This window comes from Daldinia decipiens, assembly GCF_022478715.1.
Source record: "Daldinia decipiens strain CBS 113046 unplaced genomic scaffold F4813scaffold_63, whole genome shotgun sequence".
Taxonomy (NCBI): Eukaryota; Fungi; Ascomycota; class Sordariomycetes; order Xylariales; family Hypoxylaceae; genus Daldinia; species Daldinia decipiens.
The window spans coordinates 73,996-97,438 of record NW_026054606.1 but is presented as its reverse complement, the minus strand read 5'-3'; the positions used below and the strand labels follow the sequence as shown (position 1 = coordinate 97,438).

General features: G+C 46.5%; 7 protein-coding genes across 7 annotated transcripts; 3 read left to right on the top strand and 4 right to left on the bottom strand.

Annotated features, from left to right (window-relative positions):
• The first annotated feature begins 351 nt into the window (after positions 1–351).
• On the top strand, positions 352–1,478 carry F4813DRAFT_305238 (uncharacterized protein). The gene is made up of 2 exons (XM_049240812.1): positions 352–663; positions 726–1,478. The coding sequence occupies exons 1-2, from the start codon at positions 515–517 to the stop codon at positions 1,048–1,050; spliced, it is 474 nt and encodes a 157-aa protein (XP_049094598.1). The 5' UTR covers positions 352–514; the 3' UTR covers positions 1,051–1,478.
• Positions 1,266–4,696, bottom strand: F4813DRAFT_377461 (uncharacterized protein). The gene is made up of 8 exons (XM_049245236.1): positions 3,443–4,696; positions 3,323–3,388; positions 3,074–3,266; positions 2,846–3,018; positions 2,637–2,785; positions 2,234–2,584; positions 1,929–2,163; positions 1,266–1,843 (listed from the first exon to the last, which is right to left on the bottom strand). The coding sequence occupies exons 1-8, from the start codon at positions 4,200–4,202 to the stop codon at positions 1,539–1,541; spliced, it is 2,232 nt and encodes a 743-aa protein (XP_049094597.1). The 5' UTR covers positions 4,203–4,696; the 3' UTR covers positions 1,266–1,538.
• A 341-nt stretch (positions 4,697–5,037) lies between these two features.
• Positions 5,038–7,742, bottom strand: F4813DRAFT_305147 (uncharacterized protein). Its single transcript, XM_049240810.1, has one exon. The coding sequence runs from the start codon at positions 7,492–7,494 to the stop codon at positions 5,302–5,304; it is 2,193 nt and encodes a 730-aa protein (XP_049094596.1). The 5' UTR covers positions 7,495–7,742; the 3' UTR covers positions 5,038–5,301.
• F4813DRAFT_305184 (uncharacterized protein) lies at positions 7,742–8,677 on the top strand. Its single transcript, XM_049240811.1, has one exon. The coding sequence runs from the start codon at positions 7,990–7,992 to the stop codon at positions 8,530–8,532; it is 543 nt and encodes a 180-aa protein (XP_049094595.1). The 5' UTR covers positions 7,742–7,989; the 3' UTR covers positions 8,533–8,677.
• Positions 8,672–10,207, bottom strand: F4813DRAFT_400903 (S-adenosyl-L-methionine-dependent methyltransferase; the record flags this gene model as incomplete). The annotated part of the gene is made up of 1 exon (XM_049248329.1): positions 8,672–10,207. The coding sequence occupies one exon, from the start codon at positions 10,205–10,207 to the stop codon at positions 8,996–8,998; it is 1,212 nt and encodes a 403-aa protein (XP_049094594.1). The 3' UTR covers positions 8,672–8,995.
• Positions 10,208–17,483: 7,276 nt separating this feature from the next.
• On the bottom strand, positions 17,484–19,360 carry F4813DRAFT_377452 (Homocysteine S-methyltransferase). Its single transcript, XM_049245235.1, has one exon. The coding sequence runs from the start codon at positions 19,089–19,091 to the stop codon at positions 18,087–18,089; it is 1,005 nt and encodes a 334-aa protein (XP_049094593.1). The 5' UTR covers positions 19,092–19,360; the 3' UTR covers positions 17,484–18,086.
• Positions 19,361–20,007: 647 nt separating this feature from the next.
• F4813DRAFT_304987 (uncharacterized protein) lies at positions 20,008–22,867 on the top strand. Its single transcript, XM_049240809.1, has 3 exons — positions 20,008–22,421; positions 22,471–22,514; positions 22,614–22,867. The coding sequence occupies exon 1, from the start codon at positions 20,275–20,277 to the stop codon at positions 22,165–22,167; it is 1,893 nt and encodes a 630-aa protein (XP_049094592.1). The 5' UTR covers positions 20,008–20,274; the 3' UTR covers positions 22,168–22,421; positions 22,471–22,514; positions 22,614–22,867.
• The last annotated feature ends 576 nt before the right edge of the window (positions 22,868–23,443 follow it).

Here is a 23,443-nt window from a genome sequence, read left to right as displayed (position 1 = left end):
CCTAGGTAAAGACCACACTCTTGTCTATCCAGTATCGTCAAATATCCTGCTCCTCACCGAGCTTAATATCAAAGCGAAATTCGCAGCAGCAGTTCCGGCGCCGACAACATGGGAATTAGACACAGAATCATAACCTAAAGCTACCCGTGCGGAACCCCAGAATGGCCGTAGGATCAGAATTGCGGCGCTTGTGCTATGTGGCATGACTTCATTCCACAGTCTCACTACGCCGCCAAGCCAAGGAATAAGCATCGTAAGCCAGTCAGCGAATAAGGGATTGTGAGGCATTGTGAGGCACTGTAAGATATAGCAGCACTGCCACGAGAGGTGCGGTGAGGTAGACGTATATATAATAATAGGGTTCATTGCTGTTCTTGTCGAGGAAATAATTCCATCAATCTACCAACTAACAACAATATCAGAGACACACAATCTTCTTCTTCATCACTCTTAATAACTTAGGTACCCACTCACGTACACTATAAGCGCCATCACCAACCAATCAAAAGCAAACATGAAGTCTGTCTCTGTTCTCTCATCTCTCCTCCTTGGAGCCGCCTCCGTCTTTGGAGCTCCCGTGACCGAGAGACAAGTCGAAGCTCCGACTGAGTTCGACATCACCAAGTTCAGCGCCAACACCTTGCCCCACGGCACCGGAGCCTTGTAAGCCCCCTTTTCAACCCCTTATAAACCACCTACAACACCAATACTAACACTCCCACCAGCATCTCCTTCGATGTCGCCATCCCCAACACCTCCGTCTCCACGACTTGCGGGTACTCGGACCAATCATCCGTCTCGAAGCTCCCTTCGGTATCTCTCCGAGCTTGTGATGACCCGGCCTTCGAGTGGCAGTTCCACCAGGACCCGTCGCAGCCTGGAACCGAGGGCCGCTACCGCGTCCTCGTGACCTACGCCTACGACAGCCCCAAGAAGGTCGCCGGCTTCCACGAGTGGCCTGCTACCGAGTTCCCCTTGGAGAACTTCGGCTCCACCGTAGCTACCTTCTACCGCGGCGAGCCCGACTTCGTCATCACCAACGTCTCTTAAAGTCAAAGCCCAGTTGAGGCGTCGAGAATTAATTCCTGCTTGTTTCGTCGGATCACTTTTCTTGATAGAGTATATATAAGCATAGACACGCTCAGGCTACATATAGATCTTCATCTGCTCAGAGCTAATAAGGGGGTTGCTTTGAAGAGGAAATCTTAGGGAATGGTACTGTTCAACTTTACAGCATTAGCAATTAATAATAAATACCTAGTCCCTTTTTTGCTACTATAAAACTTATCAATTGAATGTACGACTAAGCATCTACGAAGTTTCTCCTCTGTGGTGTACTATGCAATAGCTATGTACATCTTTACGGCATGAGCCCCTGTTCTAGCCATAGTTTCGTCTGTCATCATGGTAGACGTTTGTGCAACGGCATGCATTCAGTACCTGTAACTCCTCGAAACTCAGTGGACATAATATCAACTCGACCGATAGCTGATATCAATGAGCTAGTCCTAACTTCGTGAAATCTCAAACCTTCAAACTTATCCACATAAATCTCCAGGTACTATTGTAACGTGAACAGTAGCATCGGTGTATAGCCTGTTCGTAGCAGTACACTCAGCACCTGGCCTGATTCTGATCATACCATTAGGGCCCATCGAAAAGTCTTGGCCGTGAATAGATATCTGCAGTTTGCCTGACGCTACCGAACATAGTCGGAGCTTATTGGCGCTAGAACCCCAAAAGTGAACTGTCCCAGGCTTGATGGTAATGACCTGGAAAGAAATATCGCGGCCAATCCGGACGGCTTGGTTTTGGGTCAAGTACGAATTCGAAAACGCAAAATCTGGGGGCTAGTTAGCAATGTACCTAAAATATAACACGAGCCCTCGAGATTGGCTACTCTAGGATGGAGATGTTTAGTGACATACTATCGACCGCTTCACTCTGCTCGTCACGAATTCGACCTGGTGCAATCTCCCACGTCTCTAGTTCAAGGGCTTGTGCTGGATTCATGGTACTTGTATGTGCTCGGCTCGCAGTATGGTCTCCATTTTGGGCATTTGCAACAATGTTAGGTTGACGGGGAGAGTCGGATCGCGGAGAGCCGCGCGGTGTAACACTTTTCTCCTTTGGAAAAGTACGCGTTGCTGGTTTCTCCAACTGCTTCTTACTGTTAGCTAATCCAAGCTGACCTGGTTCTGCTTCATCAAGTGTCGCATGAAAAGAGACTAACCTCGAGACCAACCTCCGGCTGCGAGTTCTTCTTACGTGAATTTATCCTTGGGCTATCCTCTCTCGTGGGAGCTTCCGTGCCCAACATGCTGAAGGTAGATAGAGTTCTACTCGACCTTCGGGCCTTTGTAAGTCCGTCTCTATTATCATCCGATTGGGAAGAAGATGGAGTAACAGATTTGGACAGTTTCAGGTAAGAATTGAGAGAGGGTTCCTTCAGAGGTTCGGTGGGATCCAATGGTTTGTGAGACACTACCTCAGCAGGCATAGCCACACCGACTGCCTTCAATTTCCTAATGATAGATAAGGTGCCGTCCCCGTTGTCGTTAAGGAGTGAGGCTCTGTGGCCACGCTATAGTCGAAGTGAGCTTCATCAAGCTAGCCCCCCAATCTAGGGTACTCACATTGAAGTGGGCCCCAAGACCTTCAAGTTTTGAGAACAGCACGCGACACGAGCGTATCGGGCATATCCACGGAGCATCAGGATTATCATGAAGTGCATAGCCCCGGGGCAGCAATGCACCAGAAGTGACCTGGGTTTCTCCAGATGGAACTAGTTAAATTACCTAGTTAACGTCTTTGTAAAGACTATGCGGCAACCGAAACAACTTACAGGTCCAGATATGGTAGTCCCAACCAGTCTTAGTTGCTTTGGCTGGGTTGATAAGTTTTCTAAGTGGAATGTCATCATCTGTCTCATTTCTATCCTCATCAATTAGTGGCCGCCGGTGACGTGCTAAATGATTATGGTTGACACTAGAGACCACATCAGTATCATTCGACAAGCTGTTAGAAGAGTTAGTGGGATTGTATGTTGAGTCTTTAGAATGGCTGTGTGTACCTAGATTCTCCAAGTCTGACAACATCTTTTGAGCGTCGTTTCTGGGATCCTTTCAATATGCTGCGTTCATGATTTGCAGGCACCAGTTCTTTCTCGGAATACGTCTTAGATGACGCGGCGTCAATCGTTTCGGAAGGAGTATTTGTAGGGTTAGCCTTGCGGCTCTTTTGAATGTGTGAATCCCGGGAGGCTCCTTCGTGCTAATTGTGAGTTGGATTTAACTTTCTAGGTGGGTTATTCAAGTCTAACCTGGTGGAGGGGAATCATCTCGCTTCCTCTTAAGACCTTTCTCTTGCTCGTCGGAAATGCCAGGACCTATGTCTTTCGTTAGTAGTTTCCAATATGCCCCCACTTATGTCTAAACTTTACCGTGTGGGTGACCATTGCCCAGTTGAGGAATTGTCTGTGGTGCTGCTAGGGGTGGTCTTAGTTGAGATTTTATTATAGGGGGCTCCTTAGCATCTTCCCCTTGTTTTGAAGCATCAGACAGCAAGTGATTTCCTTCAAGAGTCTGTAGAATATCGCTAACAATCCTAGTTGGTTCAGGGCTGATGGGAGAGGCCGAGATTACTGGCTTATTACCGAATGGCTCTGATGACTTTTGGGTCGGATTGGGTTTGGAAATCAAGTGAGGAGGAAGTGTCCGCTTAGCGGTGAATACCCGTTTAGCTGGGGCTATGGAGGTTAAACTCTTTGTCGGAAGCTCGTCTTTTACCAATAGGCTAGGTGCTTTACGCTTGTCCGCGATTTGCATTGGTGTTGTGGTAGTTTTACTACCTTTAGAAGCCACCGTAGACCCGGGCAATCCAGTAAGGTGACATTGCCCACTTGATTGGGGACTCTTGTGCTTGCCATCACGGCTAGCTGTAGGCGTAAGTGTCGATGTAGTCTTGTTTGTCAGTATAACTGGTGATTCGACAAAAAGTTGCGAACGGAGTTGGGACGACATCTGGGCTTTGCGGATAAAGAGATGGACTTCATCTTGGGTTGCCACCTGTAGTAGATCTTGTCGTAGCTTCTCTGAACTCAAAAGTCTCTCTTCAAGTGCAGGGGGTATAACTCTTTTTGTGAACGCCTGCCTTAACTCATCCATATCATCCAAGCCATCTGGCTTTAATGAGTGACCCATCTTGTATAATAATACGAGTGATTCACCACCATAAAACGAGAACGCATCACATAGAAGGTCAAGAGAGTTGAAGAAGAGGGTATTGAACACTCTATGTGTTACCGCAGTATTCTTTGCTGGCTTCAAGACTCTTGAAACCGGTACAAATAGTTAGCCTGATCAAACGTATCACGCCTTGAACATTTGCTTGCGTCCTTTCTTGGCCAAATAAACCAGGCTTGAAGTCGGATAGTTGTCTCATCCAGTGATCTCTCGAATTAAGAGAAGAAGAAAAAGGCACAAATATTCACGACGACGGAAAGCGCAGTGAAGAAGACAAAACAAAAAGGAGAGAATTAGGGCTAGGTAGATGCGATCCCTTGAAACGTGCCTTATCGTTGAGGGCGAACCACGTAGAATAGGTGCCAACCCATAAAGATTAAGAAGCGAAATGAAATAGTTGTGTGAATAAAAGTTGTAAAAGTTGTGCCGGCAGTGACGTAAATGCTATTTCTAAGGCGCTGAAGGCCTAAGCGTTGCTGGACAACGCGTGAATAGTAGCGCGTTTGCAACATACGATAAGCCTCTTATCGGTATAAAAGGCATGAACGATACGGGAGCCTACAGTGCAAATTCAATGTTATATGTCACTAAGAACCCCTCTAAATTCAGCTCCACCATAGAAGATCCATGGATGTTTAACTTCGTTCAGGAGGTACCTACATTAGGTAGTCTAACGTTTGGCAACCGCAACGCAGAACCAACCATCAACCATAAGAGAACCCAAATGGGAATTCGATAAGATACATATCTTCAAAATAATGTAGGTACCGATTAGATACCTTAGGTACCTTTAGGCTAGTGAAGCTTCCTATTGAATCAATTGTTTGACTATTAACTTAACTAGGTTAATACTTATTATCATTTATTATATAAGTAGTACTATATAAGTAGTACTCCCGATATAGCATTTCATCGGGATGTGTCTCAAGCTATTCTCAGCTTCGTGTATCAAACCAAACTATTAAGCCTAGGATAACTCAGTCATCAAGACCATTTGTCGGCAGGATAGCCTTCGTCAAACGATATTTGCTCCTCGGAGAGACTTTTTCTTTGTCGTTTACTTTTTCCCTTTTCCCTCGGCCGCCGCATTTGCAAGTGTTAAATATAGCAATCCCGGAGAAGTTTTCTCTCGGAAAATTGAAGACCGCTTCTTCTCGGCATCTACGCTACCTTCAGCCTCTTCTTTACCTTGCTGCGGTATACAAGCTATAGTAATATCATCGACGATGGGATCTACCGGACTAGACTCCAGAGAATGAAGGGTTTTCTCGATAGATTGCTCACGGGTGTCGCTCTCGTTGTCATCCTCTTCTTTCTTGTCAACTTCTTGCAAGCCATGCTTGGCATTTTCTGTTAAGAGGGACAGAGGTAAACTGAATGGCCTTAGGCCTTTTGAATCGTTATCTCGTCTCTCGAATGACCTCAGCCTCTCCCTCCAAGGGGGATCTTTCACCGGGCTCATTTGCGGAGTTGTATCCTGGTTATCATTCGATATGCGTTGGACGAGTAACGGTCTGTGAAAGTACTTCCTCCCTCTCTCACTCTCCGAGAGCCATCTTTCAATGCCTACACGCTTGGCTTCATGTGCTTCATCCTCGCTATTTCCCTTGGCGGATCTCCCCAAATCTTCTTCCACTCCAATGATGCCTTGTATCTGTGCCTCTGCTACTGCTGAAAAATTATCCTTGTTCACTCTCACCATGTCACCCTCTTCTGATCCCACGTGGATAGCTGACTCCCAGTTTACATCATTCAGCAATTCTGAGAAATGTCTTCCCTTCAGCAGTTTTTTGCTGAGTGCCGCTCTATACGGACTATAAGTTTTGTGAGGACGGTTCTGGGCGGGTGGCTGCAGGTGTGACTCTGGCATGAGGTTTAAGTCAGAAACATCTTGTTGTTTCTGATCGCTGGGTAATTTCGGATCGAACGTTCGTTTGTTCTGTGGAGGTCTTTGCCAGCGTTGGCAGCGAACCACCAGCGCGGCTATGTGTTTCTCAGATGCGTTCTTCTCAACTGCAGTCCACAGCGCCCACCAATCCTTCGCCCTGGCATAGCTCTTCATGTGCTTCCTAAGCATCGCCTTCCATTGCTCATCTTCTTTGCAATAACAGAAATGTATCGCCACGTACTCGGCCCAAATTGGGAGGCATGCAGCATTATCAAACCCTAGAATAGCGGAAACTCTCCCGTTGTGAATCAGAATGTTGGCAGTGGACAAATCACCATGGGTAAAGACGCAAGGTGCTGATTCTGGCATATAGTCTTTCAAAATCTGAATCAAGTCCTCGCTAACGTTTTTGCTCTCCAGTCGTCTATTAACGGCACTCCATACTTGTTCATCAGACCTGAACGGTCCAAATCCTTCCTGCGACGGACCGAAAAGATGACCATGGCGTCTCACAGGACCACCGCCAAGAGTCGAAATCCTGTCTGATGTCATTCGTCTCCATTGATCCATGTGCCGTCCAACCTCTTTTGCAATCGTTTCCTTTTGATCGTCTCGTAAGTCCCACCAGATATCATAAAGCCGCTGACCAGGAACCCTCTCGGTGATGGTGATTACCTTCCGGTTCTCCTTCCAACCAGCTATTATGCTCGGCACGGGCACTCTTGTCGCTTTCCTGATAAGCTCCGTCGCTAGGGTTAGAGTAACGTCTGCTTCTTCTGACCATTCGTCGTCTATTTCCTCGGTCATAACATACTTGTCGCCGATGAGCCAAGTATGCGTCTCTGGGTCGTTATATCCGAGCTTCAGACTGCTTTTAAACGGCAGGGAGTCGAGAGCCTGACAGTATGGTGTCGTGCAGGCGGGGCAGATATCCTTGACATCGGAGATGTCAAAAAAATCCTCTTCGATTAATCGCTTTCCGTTGAAATGCACCTCGCCTGCCTCCCTCAAACTATTCTTACCCACATTGCCAGCTGCGGATAACCATTTGGCCGATGGTTGATCTTCTTGTATTATTACGTTTCGGCCCATGATCCAGTCAACGATCCGGTGCACTTGAGGAAGACTTTTAAGTCCCGCTTGGCTGGGATTCTTCCATTGAAGTTTAAGCGGCAGGATAAGATTTTCAGGTTCTGTAGCAGCTGACAGGTTGACGAGCGGGGGAGCTTCAATCTCCTCAAAGGGAAAATAGTCGAAAAGAGATTCGCCGCCCATCGATGGCGTTTTCGGCTCTTCGTCATCGCTAATGAAACCCTCCAGGGGCTCGATAAATTTTAGACCTCTCTCTCCCGTCATGGACATAATAGATAGGTGTGTAGGTGAATCGATATAGTAGTAGCTATTACTTAGAGCAGGGGTTTGATGAGTTAAACCCTATTAGATAATTATTTTTAAAACTTGGAGGGGTTGCAGGCTCGACTCGACGGCTTGCAGAGCGAGGATAAATCCGAGTAAGGAAGTATAAGGAAGTATTACAAGAGCAAGCCGTAACGGTTCAGGAACCAAACAGCTTTCGAAGCTTAGAAAGGCTATGAGAAGGCGTCCGGGTTTTTTTTTCTCTTTCTCTTTAGGCGAGCTTTCGATAACTAGCTAGGTACCTAGTGTCATCTGCACATTTTCTGCTCTATCTCCGCTTTCCTTTCTCGACTCCGGTTGTGCGCCGCAGATGTGGTCCCCATACGTCTGCGGACCCCTCCTGGAATGCCGCCACCACTCCACAACAAAGGACGTCGGCGGCCGCAAACGGGGGCGGATCCATGACGATTGAATCGCACGGATGGGGAAGAGGAGTAATATATGGGGGGTTGGGTATCAACTGAAATTGACCCGTCAATGATTTTCAGGTCATTTGCACAATTTGTGGACTTTCCGGTCCAGATTTTGCCCCTCTTGCAAGCGAGATTTTTTTTTCTTCCGGTCAGCTGTGAATACATAATAGGAAGTATGTTTGTGAGCGCCTCTTCGGTCATAAGGTCAATTATGCAGTATATCCGTGTAAAAATAGCGAAACGCGGAACTAAGACCTTCTTCGAGGAATATCTAGGTAAATATCAATTATTATTATATATGCAAGGTACGACGGACCGGAAAATTGTTCAAGGGCCTATTCCCAATATTATGCATGACGAACGAAATGTTGAGAAATATTTGTTGGATTCACTACCACTATCGCCTATGTACTCTTGTCGTGTTAAAGCGAAGCGAATACCACGACGCTCTCTATCAGTTGAAAATGAATTTGAACTCCGGCTGCACTTGGTATTCAGGAGTCAAAGAGAAACCAACTCCCACCTGCCCCTCTTGCTCCAATGGCCACCTTTATTCGTGAACGTAGAATAAAACTGTCCTGTGTAGTGCGTAGCGTATTAGATATAAGGCAAAGGCGATGAAGCAGAACAAAACTCCCCCTCCCCTCCTCTCCCAATAAAAAGCAACGCAATATGCAGAATGCTATTAAGGATAAAAATGCCGATCAATGCTTTGCCAGAATCTAAAAATTGCTTTAGGGATAGAAAATCGAATGGAAGGCTAATGATGAAGGATATTGCTATTTGTCGTGATGGAATGGTGGAGGTTCGAGTCGCCTATAAATAACTTCTGCCCCTCTCCGAGAAGAATACCTAGGATAGATGGAGTGTTGTATGTGTGTGTGTGTGTGGATTATGACGTTCAAGTTTGGAGAGCCCCATACCAAGAAAAATGGACGGATCCTTCCGACTGCCGATGACTGCGCCTCAAACCTGCCTGATAAAATTGAGAACGTCATTTGGCCCCTTTCTATTGTACCTATTCTCCAATCTCATCATACTGACGGCTTTTCCGCAATGATCCGATATGTCGTAGTAATTAATCGCATGTTGTCCATCTTTACGAATGCTTGGCCGTCAAGACATAATCTATCGATGAGGACTTTGAAATGAGGAGGTAGAGCGCGTACGCGAACGAGCCCGTGAATGACGCGCCTGACGGAGCGAAAGTATATATCGACTTTGTCAATGAGCGGAGCCTGTAGGCCGCCTATACTGGGGTTGTCCGATCTTGAAACGGAAAACCCAGCATCAGTGAGAGCCTTCTCAAAACTGGCCGGTGTCGGAGTGCCGACAGCGCCGACCAGAGGCTTCACGCGACGCATGAGTCCCGCGTGAACAGGATCCTCCGGGTTATATGGCGGCAGGCTAACCCAATCTAGCAGTGAGAATTTGGCGCCGGGCTTCAGTACGCGATAAATCTCTTTAAAGGAAGCCGAAGGGTCCTTGCATAAACTGAGCGCTTGGATCTCGTAGAAAGCATCGAATGATTCGTCGGCAAAAGGTAGAGGCAAGTCATTTTGATCGTGGACGACGAACTCGTTGCTGAAACCGCACTGATCGTTCCATTCCTTTGCCTGTGCAATTTGGTTCGCATCGATGTTTAGGCCGGTTACATGAGCTCCGCTGAAGCTCGTCATATGCGCAGCAACACGCCCACGTCCGCACCCAAGATCCAATACCTTCATCCCCGGTTTCAATCCGATATCCCTCGCGACAGACTCCTCGTAAAGTAGCTGATTGTCGAGGACTGACGCCTTCTTATCCATCAGCGGTGGGATGTACATCTTCTCCACATCGCCGAGACTACAAAGATGGTTCAGCACCGAGTAGTAGGCACAAAGGCAATCTCCGACACGCTGTTGGTAATTGGGACCAAAGGCCTTGACCATCTCCTCTTCGTTGGCCCAATCCAAATTGTAGATCTCATAAGACGCCATGAAATCATCTACTTCCTTGGGAGTCAAGTTGTGAATGTGCTTGAAGGCCTTGATGAATGTCTTCCACCTCTTGGGCGAAACAGAGCGGTCGACCTGGCCTTGACCGTCATGACTACTGCGTTGTTTTGGTAGCGATGACGTATGGAGCGAGGAGGCGAGTTTGACCTTTTCGGTACTCGTCTGGCTGGAGCGAGAACTATCACTGCTGTCGTTCCGATCCGGTATCGCAGGAGTGATAGCAGGCTGAGAGACAGTTACGGTGGCCATTGATATCTAGCTCACCACGACTACTTGGTATATGTACTCTAAAGCAAAGAGACGAGGTAAATAAACTTTGGACGGATGTTGTACGGAAATGGATGGAGGGGACTTGTACCCGTACCTGCGTTCGTGGGTGCGGTTTGATGTGTGTAGTGGAGTATAAGGTTAGGTACGCGTTAAGACGGGTTAGGTATAAGTGAGAAGGGCGAAGGGGGAAAGGGAGTGTTTGTGTTGTCCAGGTATTGCGTGTGTATTTCTGTCTGTTTGCGCAGTCTAGTAGAGATTGCCAACGAGAAGTAATGTATGAGTGTTGGTTTTCACATAAAACACGGACGCGCTGCGAGATCTTTTGAAATGACGACTATGAGTCAAGCCTGTTATTTTTTTTTCTTTCGCGGGATCCCAGTTAGTAGATCACCGTTCGAATGTTAAGGGTCTCCCTGTCGTATGATTGGGAGATGGTTCGCTCCGGACGACCCGAAGGAATATTATGTAGGTTTAGGTATTAGGGTATGTCAGTAGAAGAGATTAGGTATCGAACTGCAGGTGAGCTAAGGGGGAACTAGGGGAAAAGATGTAATAATAATGGAAATAGGGAAAAAAAGGGGGATTATTAAGTTCTTGAAAAGCTCAAAGTGGATGTAAAGGACAATGCATCCGGGTTTACTTGAGATAATGCAGGGCCAGCTACGTCGATTTGCATGTAGGCCTGTACGTGTATGTCATATACATGTCAACTACCTCCTAAGGTAGGTACATAGGTTATCTCAAGTTTTAAAGTTGAATTAATGCAGGCAGGCAATCCAGGTTAATAAAGTGATTGGGGCAAGTCGGTGACTTGTATTAAGCGGCTAGCAACAACATACATGTAACATACGGTATATACATATATAGATATACATGTAATGTGGTGACCCAAAATGAGGTCAGCATGTACAATACATGCTGAACTAAAGGCGGCTCCAAACAGGGCATGTACCGTACCTAGGTATCCATCGAATTCAAGTTACTGCCTCCCAACCCCCTACCCTTCCGGCCGGTTCCTTACCCACCCCCACCTGCCACCTCGGACAGGTCGGAGCTGCTCGCTTTTGCGACCAGAGGTAATTATTTCCGGCTCGAACGGTATCACCAGTTCAGCTAAGTGCAGGTGCATATTGGAATTTGCCTCTACATAATGTATTGGTTAAGATTATGTACCCCCCTAGGTAACCATTGTATTTATTTATTGTAATACATAGGTAGGTACCAGGTAGGTAGGTACCTACATAACCTACATATGTGCATACATCATGTACAAGAGGATACCTGCAGCAACAGAAGGGAACACTTAGCGGCCACATGGGAAGATCGAACCGAACCGCCAATCCTTTCTAATCCCCCAATTCAGACTCGATTCCACCTTTCCCTTTTCCCTTTCCATGTTAATCCATAATTCCATGTTCCCGTTCAGGCATCGCACCGAACAACAATCAACAAATCAACAAATCAACAATAAACAATCAGACCGTTTTCCCCGATGCGCCATTTCTTACTTCAATAAGGTTCTTATGTTCTTATGTTCTTACGCCGGACTAAGTCAACTGACCGATTCTTCCCTTTGTTTTCCCTGCTTTTTTCCCTTTATCCTCGCCTTCCCACTATTTCTTCTATTGTTCCTGGACTCTTCCTTTCCCTCCTCTTGTAGTTCCGCCTATTCGCACCTATCATATCTCCACCGAACCTCGGCCATGCGACATGACATAGCTTATAAATCAAAATATTTTTTTTCTTCGTCTCGTGCTTCGGTAGAGTAGTTCACGAGCCGTGATGCATACATAATTAACCGTGTTCGTTTTCGTTCAATGCAGAGTAGCTGATGTTATTACTCATTCGGCATTCATGCAGAGAGTTGCGGCATTTCGTATCGCGTACAACTAACATCATGAACAATTTCAATGCCGATCGTAGTAGATCCTACAACTCCATTTGACACTCCCGATCTCGTCATTCTGACCGCAGGACGACTGATCGTTTCCGTGTTGGATGGTGTAAACCGAAGTTGAACCGTACATCCAGTCTAGAATTGCTGACCTTCTGTTACACCTTCGTCTTGATCTCTCTTCACCTTTTATTAAATGAATTTGGGTGCGTGTAGCTAGATAGGTAAGAATTAAACCTATCTTTGTCTAAACTACCTACCTACCTAGTTCATATTATTTGTTTACGCTTCGCGAGATTTCAACCATCCAGCCTAAAACTCGACGAATATGGCACATCTTCGATTATCCACCTTACATACCAATTAAGTAATCAAGAACCTCCTCAAAGCCCTCGTTTGAGCATGCGGCTCTTGAGTAGTGCTATAATATACGTCGAATTAAACTTTTGGTTGCATTGCTACAGTTCCAGTGACCCATCCCCAATCTTGGCTACGTATTACTGTATCGAACCCAGATCGGCACCCTAGATGCGAGATATGCCGCTGCAAGATGGGCATAGGCCGCGTGGCAAGTAGAGGGAACTGCCGAGAGGCTTAGAGAGGCTTAGCTAACAAGGTAGAGGGGGGGATCTCGAGCCAGTTTCTAGAATACACGGAACAGGGAAAGCGACGATAGGTTTCCATTGGAAGATAGAGTCAAGTTTTGATAACGTGCTGCACGTCATAGGTCCTGAGGATCGATCTCCATTAGAACCTCTCGTACTAAACTCTTAGTAAATGCCACGAGCAACTGCATGGTTCCAGTCTACTTAGAGTAGGTATATACCTAGTAAAGTAAGTAAGAGATAGATCCTATGCTTATATATATCTAAAGTATTGGCCCCCGAAGAATAATAAGCTTAATTGATAATATGCGTACATGTTCCCCGGGCTTATAGCTTGTTTCCCAGGAAACACGATTAAAGATTTATTAGCTACTTATTAGCTACTTACATTCCTTGTGAACGCTATAAATTGGCCATGTCCGATATCGTATGATCATGCTGATATGGGCTATTTTCGAGCTCTTGAGAAGCCCTACCTTCTGACACCCCCTAAACCTGGGGATAGAACAGGTCACAAGGACACCAGATACCCTTCAGGGGGGTTATTTAGCGAATTTAGGGTTAAGTGTTCCTTTAAAAGACCCTTTAGCTACTATAAGGCCGTAGATCGCTACTGTTTCCGCTGCAATGTTCCCTTTCTTAGTGAGCAATGTATTTGGGGGGTTTTATACTCGAGTATTAATACTATCCATATACCACAGTTGCATAACCCCTTATCCTATATTAGAATAGATCTTGCATATATATACCTTCTAGTACGAAAGTAAGGTACATAGGTTCTTACTCCTCAAACATCCAACTTACACGAGTGCAAAACCGCTAATACCATTCCAACAATTGATGCCCCTATTTTCCGCACGGCCATATCACACACATGCGAATGCTAGTGATACGAGAATACTATTACTTGTTGATATTATACAGTTCTTTGTGACACTTGATTTGCACTTAGCAGTTGTAGCCTTAGACCCATTCACAGACATACGGCGATCCCGTAAATGATGTCTCCTTTTTTACCGCAGCATATATACGATACTATTGTTGACTTGCAACTAGGCTTTGAAATTGCTCTAATATTATAGTATAGCTTATAGTAGTCGACATCCATAGGAACAGCCATTGGCAAACATAACAGGTAAGTTCAACTTAAAACGAGGTTTGCTACCTTACATCCTATTTTAAACTTGATCATATATTTAGATAAATTATTTTTAACAACTGAGAAAGGATCTAATCTTTATATACTTGCAGTAATTACTTTTATCATTATCCCTTCGAGAATTCTGGATAGTTATATGCGATACAACCCCGTGCTCACATCAATTCTGATTTCCCACAACTCGAGATCAGTATATGAAACGACGCAAAAGAATCTACTAAGATCATGGCATTTGATGGCTGATTAGAATCGGGTTAAACAATAGCTTAGACTAATAATTTGCCACTGAAAAAAAAATTCGTGTAAACCCACAAGTACCTACTAAATATGACCTAATGTTTCCTGTAGATTATCACTTTCGCTTCAATCAAATACCTGATGTAAAGCTTTGGGAAGTACATTATAGACTAAGTAGGGTTTGATCGAGGGAATAGAGAATGATATTACGAGAAATTAAGGGGTGTGCTACACATGAGCTTACGGTGGATAAATACTATTTCAAATAAGGTCGCATCATGTTCATTCCATTTAATTGTTAAATCTATTCAAACGAATCACGCCAAAATGGAAATCCTTAAATGGCATACGACAAAAGAGCGACCAGTTGGTTGTTGTGAAGTAATAAATTATTTACATTATCAAGTTAACATTAAAGGTCATGCAAGAGGGCCCGAGCTTCTCAGAGCAATTCATAGCTTGGAGCTGGCAACATCATCTCTTGCAGAGAGAATAAGAGTACAACTATAATTGTATTCTGCATGAATATAATCCCGTCATTTCAATACCGTGATACGCATAGTAACATGACCACATCACCTCGTCATTAATAATCCAAGTCCTGTTTAAAAGAGACCAAAAAAGACGGCGGCAAAAGCGACCAGGGCACCGGTAGCACTTGATCCTGTGATGGCAGCACCGGCGGTAGGGATAGCAGTGGGGGCAGGAGGGATGGTAGTGGAGGCCGGGTAGGTCGAAGAGGCCTCTCCAGTAGGGTATCCAGCAGTCTGGCTCGGGACACTGAAAGTTGTGTTGCCATAGACAGTGGATAGAGTTGCGGGGCTGGTAGAGAGAGCAGGGTAAGTAGCGGCCGGCTGGGTGCTGCCTTCGGTAGTGTACGCAGGAGTCTCGGCCGGGGAAGAAGGGGTATCAGCAGGGTAAGACGGGCTTCCAGCAGGATAAGAAGGAGAGCCAGCAGGGGACGAAGGTGTTTCGGCGGGGGAAGAGGGAGTTTCAGTCGGGTAAGAGGGAGTCTCCACGGGGGAGGAAGGATATCCCGCGGGCGACGAGGGAGCCTCTGCGGGATATGAGGGAGCCGGTTGGCTGTTACCCTGAGTAGGGTATTTAGGAGTCTCAGCCGGAGAAGAGGGAGTCTCGGTGGGGTAAGACGGGCTTCCCGCAGGATAAGAGGGAGATCCTGCGGGATATGAGGGAGAAGCGGCAGGGTAGGTTGCCGACGGGTAGGGAACAACAATAGTGATAGCTGATCCAACCGGGCAGTCGGTGACACTGGGGGCGCACGAGGTGATCGTGGAGATCAGGGTTGTGTACTTGGTCAAGGTTGAGTCACCAGGATAAGTGTTGATACCGGTGGTCGGGTAACCGGGAGCGGAAGCGCTCTTAGATCCAGTAGGGTACGAGGGAACGGAAGCATTCTCAGACCCAGTAGGGTAAACGGGATAAGAACTGCCCTTAGACTGGCTGCCAGTCGGGTATGAGGGCGTAGAGATACTCTCAGACTGACCACCTGTTGGGTAAGAAGGGATAGAGACACTTTCAGACTTGCCGCCGGTGGGGTAGGGGGGAGCAGGAGCACTCTTAGACCCGGTAGGGTAGACAGGGTAAGAGGGAGTAGAGACGCTCAGGGTCGGGTAGCCGGTGCCGAAAGAGACCGTGGGGTAGCCAGTGGCGCTGTAGGACTCGGACTCGGTCTCCGGGGGGCAGTCATCCTCCTCAGAGCTGGTCGACGAGGCAACCGGGTATCCGGCTGAGGAAGAGGGAGTGATGACGGGGTACCCTCCGGCGGAAGAAGAATTGGTAGGGTAAGGAGCCGAGGTAGCGCTGTAGGACTCGGTCTCAGAATCAGGAGGACAGTCGTCCTCCTCGGGGTAAGAGGTCGTAGCATAGTTGGCGTTTACGGAAGCGACCAGCAGGGCACCGGCGCTAGCATACTTTAATAGGCGAACCATCTTGACTGTCTAATTTTTCTTCTTCACGTACAAGCGAATGACTGAAGTTGGACTGATCAAGTGATTGATATGCTCAAAAGAGGAGGCGATATAGCGTGTGATGGGAGAGGAAGAGGAAGCAGGAAACGGTGCAGGTTGGACAACATGAGCTTTATAAAAGAAAAAGTATTGCTAGACTCTTGGAGTCAGCTATTATCTTCTTTCATACCGTTCCGGCAACCTGGTTCGTTTGCCAAGATCTCCTCTTCGCGGGTCCCTCTTTCGGACCATTGCAGTTTATTTAGAACAACATGCAGGGATTGACAATGCAGACATAGCCAATGTCAATTTCGGCTAGGACTGGACCGCGAGAGAAAGAACTCCACGAGGCGTGATATACAGGCACCGGTTAGGGGTGAGTACGACGATGAAAGAAACCCGATGTATCATGTACATGCGACCTAGTTGGGCAAGTCAGGCTGAGAAACCGGTCTCGCCATATCTTTCGATCTAGAAGGAAAATACCCGCATTTATGGAATAGTGTATTTTGAAGATATCGTCTTATTGGCGGAATCGTAGATAAACTAGCTGGTTATCCACGCTGCTCAAGCCCGCCTCGCGCTATTGACATTAATGTCCTTGGCTTAACAAGCTTCCCCTCTATGTACAAAGGTTAGGTTAGATAGGTACGTACGGAGAGCTACATCTTAGCTACATCAGTAGAGGGCCTCGGTTGTACACAAAAGACTGTGCAGAGAAATGTTAGCCACTGATATCTCGTTGTCTAAAGAGGAAGCTGGTATCCAAAATGGAAATAAAATACATACATTACATACCTCCATGTACATCACCCATCTGTGTACTCACATGCCTGTACACTATGTAGGATGGCAAGATGGATGACACATAGATATCGTGATCTTGATTCGTAAATCTTGTTTATTACCCCTGGCCTAATGCAGGTCTCTTCTAGCTAACGCATTTACATAGAGTCTTCGTCATGGCTTATCCGGAATTTACGAGGAGCAGACGGATATGGGTTAGTCTAAGACGTGGGGAAAATGTGTACACCGAAGCCCGAAGCTGAATATTGATAAAAATTCGACGCCAATTTCAAGTCGGGGAATAATAGCAGCCTAAGAGAAGAGATTTACCATTGATTAGTGTTAGCATTAGTGTTGGTACATCAACTAAGTCGTAGAAGTGATGGAAGACTACGTCCAATATCACATAAATGCGGAGCTGCGGGTACGGGCTTGATACTTGACTGGCGGACTGGCCTCGATCAGAAAAAACAAAAACATGGTGTTTCACAGTACCTATTTACATTGTTCTAGACGACTTATCAAGATCGAAACCCGGAAGCAGAAGCTCATAACCGGTAAAACATATCGTAACAAAAAGAAACATAAGGAAATACTCAGGCACGTACCGAATAAGATAAGTTGTCTTAAATCATGAATTGTCGATCAGTAACGGCATATCGGGATATGGAATATACCTATCCAGCACGATTGAAGTTCTTATGATGGTCAGTAGCCGTCGGCTATCTGTTCGCTTTGTCTAAAAAAACATAAAGCCGACAAAGAACAAGGGCATGCGCGGTCTTGGTAGTGTTCCATGCGGTATGCATGGCAACTTTCTCGTCCGTACAAGGTGACACATGGTTTAATATATCTCGAGGAAAATAGCCGTTACCAGTTGATTGGATTGCGGCTCTGTACCGGCTCCGCCCTCTTTCCTTGGATAGAAAACGAGGGGGAAATATAGCAATCCCGATGTTCATAATATTTATTAACAATGCGCATAACGGAACATAGCCGAATGGCAAATGAGGGTTTTGATTGGGGTCGCTTTGATGATACTAATTAGGTACCGCGAATAATGGCACGAAGCCTTCTAATATTGTCATGGTTGGCCTTGCAACAACCGCCAACCACGATGGAACTCCAACACTGTCGACTTCGAGCGTGAACGACCACGTCGGCAACTTGGTGCTCCCACGAGGACTAAATCAATGATTAGCCCCCTTGCTTAGGACTGCATAATCATGCTTCTGGTGGCACTTACCATGGGAAGTGGTTGGCTAGCTGGTGCGCGCCAAGTTTTTGTTGTGGTGTCGTACACTTCACCCTTGGTTCCATCAGGATAAAGAACCAGGCTGGGTTGGGTTTTGAGTTTGCCAGTACTTGTCAATCGAGAAACAGCACTTTCATACATATTAACCAGCTCGGCGACCTTGGCCACTTTTGTGCAATTGATGCCAATTCCCCACGGGGTAATATCCGAATAGTCTGAGCTTAGGAGCACATCCACCACTTGATCGACAAAACTACCATCAGGAAGAGTGTATCTATCACCGGGAAATACACAAGATACCCAAAATGGGATATTCCCATGGAGAAGTGAGGGTGTATTAAAACCACTTGGTGAAGCACGCGTGAAGAGCTTTCTGATAGCTTTGATTTCGTCTAGTCTGGGGACAGTTTCGAATGCGATGAATCCAATACGAGATCCAATGCGATCGATCTGGTCGAATAATCGAATGCGGTCCCTATGCCAACCGACAAGCTTTTCTAGTGAGTCATGTTCCGTATCGTATTTACCACCATATTCTTGACTCGGAACCATGGTTGCCCCATATGGCCCAAGACTAAGAGCAATATGAGCATTGGGCACCTTGACTTCTTCGGCAATGGAAACAGCAACATCAAGGAAAGGTACAATATCATCGCGGGAAATACCCAGCGGGTGATCGGGAGTTTTAGTTCGTGCAAAGGCCTCCGCAGATACTTGATATGTTGCTGTTAGCAATATATCGACGGGGATACTGCCAAAATCTCCCTGGCATAAACGGAGGGTCTCGGGATCATCAATAAGAAGATGAGACGACCATAATGGGGTATTTTCATCAAACTTGACGCCGCACTTATCCTCGAGAGATGTCCCTAACCCTCCATCGAGGAGCAAAACGGGTGCAAGCTTGTTCTGTGCCATCTTGTTATTTTCCGTGCGGAACTCTTCCCATAGATATGTCATGTATAGCGTTCAAATTGGGTAAGCTGAGAAGAGAAGTTAGTCTACTATTGGCGATGTAAGCGAAGACTAGACAGCGAATAAGCTAATTCATAACGAATTATCAACTTTAAATAGTAAGGCTAGCAATATTCATAAGTTAGACGCGTAAGACACACATGATGTAGACATCACGTGTATATTGTCCTCATTAAACAAGTTGATGTGTGAAGGTCAACTTTGACGATTTAACCTAGCGATTTAGCGATTTGACAAGAGATCGGAAGGTCGGCATAGCGGGGGGGGGAGGGGGGGCTTGGAAGGTGCAGGGCCTCATCTGGGCACCTGCAGCCCTGGAAGCGGGCATTCACATCGGCAGGGAACACCCAGAAACGCCATATGGATGCAGCTGAAAGCATTGAGTTTTCGGAGAGGATCAACGGAATTCCCGGTACTAGACATGGATCTTGATCAGATCATTACGAATGAATTGGTCTGATTTGCCCAAAAGCTTCCGCTAAGCTTTAGTTATCCGTTAGCTTATGACCTATGTCGCAATCTTCACAGCCACAGCAACCCGCATACAATTACGATATATGGGTTAGGTACATGTCAGATGCTCAGATGCTGATGGACAGAACCCAACCGGCAAAGCGGCATTGCTACATATAATTCCGAGAAAGAGAGAAAAAACACATTTGACGCGCTGTCGCGCAAATGAATTCAATTTTCCAATTTCCCAATTCCATCTCCTCTTCTCTCTAATTGGAATCACATTAATTTCATGTCACGCGTTTTGTCGTCCAGCGTCATCTTCATTCGCCATAACCATTATCTATCATTGCCAAGCCTGCTGGCAAGGTAAGGCGACCCGGAAATAAGCTCCCTTTACTTTTTGTTTATCAGTTCCTGCTCCTCTGTCATTTGAGTCGCATCACTGCTTGTGTGGAGAAGCGCAAGCCTACATACCGTCACTACCAAGCAATTCTCCAAACTACCACCGCCGCCTTGGCATCCATGATTGCCCTTTTCCAGAATTTCGAACCAACGAACCATAACAAGGATCTTGCGAATTCCACTAACGAACAGGACGGTTTCGTCCGCCTTCGCTCCTATCTTCGGAACCTGCAGATAAACCGACAGGAAGTACTGCTCTTGACATCATTCGGCATTACGTGCTTGGCATTTAGCCATTCTGTTGCCCGACATGTCTGCTCGCGTCGGAGAAGAGGCCGATTCGACGCCTCGTAGCCAAGACCCGGTGTCGCAAGAGGGCGCTAACGGGGTCAATGATGAGAAAAATGTTCGACAGGTCTCCGACGACCATCCAACCCCTGAAGACGGAGCTCATCCGCGTCCTGACGCCGATAATGAGAAGCCAGACGGTCCTTTTCCTCGTAGCAGCACACTCAAGCACAAATTTAAGGAGCAAAAGGAGAAGATCAAGACTAAAACTAAGCCTCCCGGTGGCTTTGATCCTACCCCGATCCCTGATGCTCCCCCGGGTTATACCGTGAAGTTTACATTTCATCGCGCCGAGAATCTTCCTGCTGCCGACCTTAGTACAGGGTCGTCGGATCCCTTTCTAACTGCCACCTTAACAACTTCACTACCCAAGAGACATAAGGAAGACCCGGACCTCGTCTACCGGACGCGCACGGTTAGGAAGACACTTGAACCTCAATGGGAACAGGAATGGATTGTAGCCAATATCCCATCATCTGGATTCAAGTTGAAATGCCGTTTATACGACGAGGACTGGCCGGACCACAACGATAGACTAGGCAACGTAACAATTCTAGTCAATCGCGTCAGTGAGGATTGGGAGGGCTTTGGACTCGAACCCAAAGAATTTGAGGTCAAGAAGCGCAGCGGTAGCAAGCGTGCCTACATTCTTAAGGCCTGCATGAGCGCATTCGCTAAAGATGTCTCATTGACTCCGAGGCTATATATAAGTGCTGTTGTTTTGGGCAAGTCGGATCCGCCTTACGGCCAGATATACACCGTCGGCCCAACCTATTACTTCAAACACTTCTCACCCATGATAGGCCGAATGATGGGCATAAAAGTGAATAAAGACGAGACTAGCGACTCACATGAATCTGATGCGAATGCGGCGACATCTGTGTCTCAGGAAAATAGCAAGGAGGCGGAAAGGAGGGCTCAAAAGTACGACTTCCAGGCCAACGAAATCCAGCTTGCCGGTCCGGTCCCGGAAAAACTATACCATAGATATGTCGAATTTACGCCCATCATTGGCCTCTTGTTTAGGAGTAGGGGGCTACGCGGTAAGATTTTGAACAAGGCTCTTCACCACCAGCACCACCGCATATACAATTTCGATAGGGGTACGCTATTTGGTACTTTCGAGCCGTGCTCAGAGGAAGCTAGCCTTCAATTCCTGAAGATGGCACACTACGACGAAGGTGGGCGGATATTCACGTATGTCATTACACTAGATGGAATCATGAGGTTCACAGAAACTGGAAAGGAATTTAGTATCGACCTTCTCAGTAAACACACCATGCATAGTGACGCCGCCATATATATCGCTTGCTCCGGAGAGTTCTTTATCCGTAGGCTGAAAAAACCTAGGGTAACCGAGGATCCTGAACCTGGCGAGTCTACTCACCCGGAGGAGCTCATACAGGGCGGACCACCCAAAGAGCCTCCACCGATTAGGCCCGAGTATTACCAGTTGATCATTGACAACGATAGCGGTACTTATCGACCTGATAAGTCGGTGCTGCCAGATCTAAAGAAGCTGCTAGAACGTAACTTCCCCGGTTTAGATATCGTGGCACTAGCGTGCGATGATCCGGAAGACCAGAAATTGAAGGCGGCTCAGGCCAAGGTGAAGAAGAGGGAAGGCCGCACGATTAATATGGTGCTAAACCGTAGCCCTAGCGCGAGCTCGTTCAGCTCCGATGACATCAGCGACCTTGAGGATATGGAACGATCTGGAGAAATAGGACGTAGGAGTAAAAGGGAGAGAGCGTGGGACCTGCTTGAGGAGCCGAGGCGGATCAAGGAGTTGGCAGGTAAAAAGCACGCAGATGCGGTATCAAGTGGACCGAGCGGCAGTGGTGCGGCCACTTAACGAGTCGACCTCTTTTTTTTTGTATCCCAACTTTTCTTGAATTTGTTCCCTTTCGATTTTCCGTGGGGGAATCGGCAACCGGCCGCTTGGCATTTCGAGTACGATGGACGGCTGATCTGGCTCTAGTCACTAAAAAAGTCTGACTGGTCACTTTTTATGACGATCTTCTGTACGAATTTTGATTCCCCAGTTATTTTCTCTCATCAGATGGAACGCGTCTCATGATGTGGGCGTATTAACACCTATGATGCTTTGTAATACCTATTCATACTCGTTCCCATTCTCATTCTCATACTGAATTAGGTGAATAATGAACCAATGAAAATTTCCTCTGTTTACCTACATAGGTACCTACCTATCCGTCTATTTCTAGTATTCCTCATTCCCATTCTGTACTATCGGAATCTAGACTCTGTGGACCTTCATGCGTCGCTAACGAATTTCAGCTCCCCACTTGGTCAGGGGACAACAGACATCTACTACATACATAGGCTCTAGCAACATTCGAGACCGCAACATTGAACTAGCAATGTGCCGCGTCGTTCCACCACGTGTCGGATACTATTTACGTGGTTCCAGACGGTGCGTAGCCGAGTCGTCAGCGATGAAATGCCCCTATAAGACGGATTTTCCATGTTACGCGTCAATAATAGGTTAAATAACGCTATGTTCTAAAATCCATCCGCCTGAAGTTCTACATGGCGATTGCCTATAGCATCCTTAATCATTAACTAGCATTTTAGCTCAACTTGCTATGAAGGGATTGTATGAGCACATTAGCCTTGTTCCGTTCTGCCGTAACAGCCTGTTAATCTCGAGCCGAATAAAAATATCCACGGAGGAATTGTAGTAGGGATGCTAAGGACCCCTCGTACTTGCATGCTTGTTATGCGACCTCTTGTTCCCCTTTCACCCCGTACGCTTAAGTTGATATGTTTACCAAAAGGGGTCACATTATAGGCTGATAATTGAGGTTCTATTAGCTGTCATCCTAAACATGAGACAACATTGCCAATATTCGCACACCTTTGGATACATAGTAACTCGCCAGTTGTGATCTAATCTACCCTGATATATGAATTTAGGGATAGCCTTGTGCTCGACGTCTCAGTCGCCGATTTGAATAACGAGAAGAGTAATCTAAATCATAATTTACCATGCGTTCTACCCAATCGTCGGACAATTGCCACTACACAACCAGCACATAGCTTCGCAGTTTCTGGGTGTGGACCTATCATAGCAGGTTGGTTGCTACAATGCAAGAACGATATAAAGT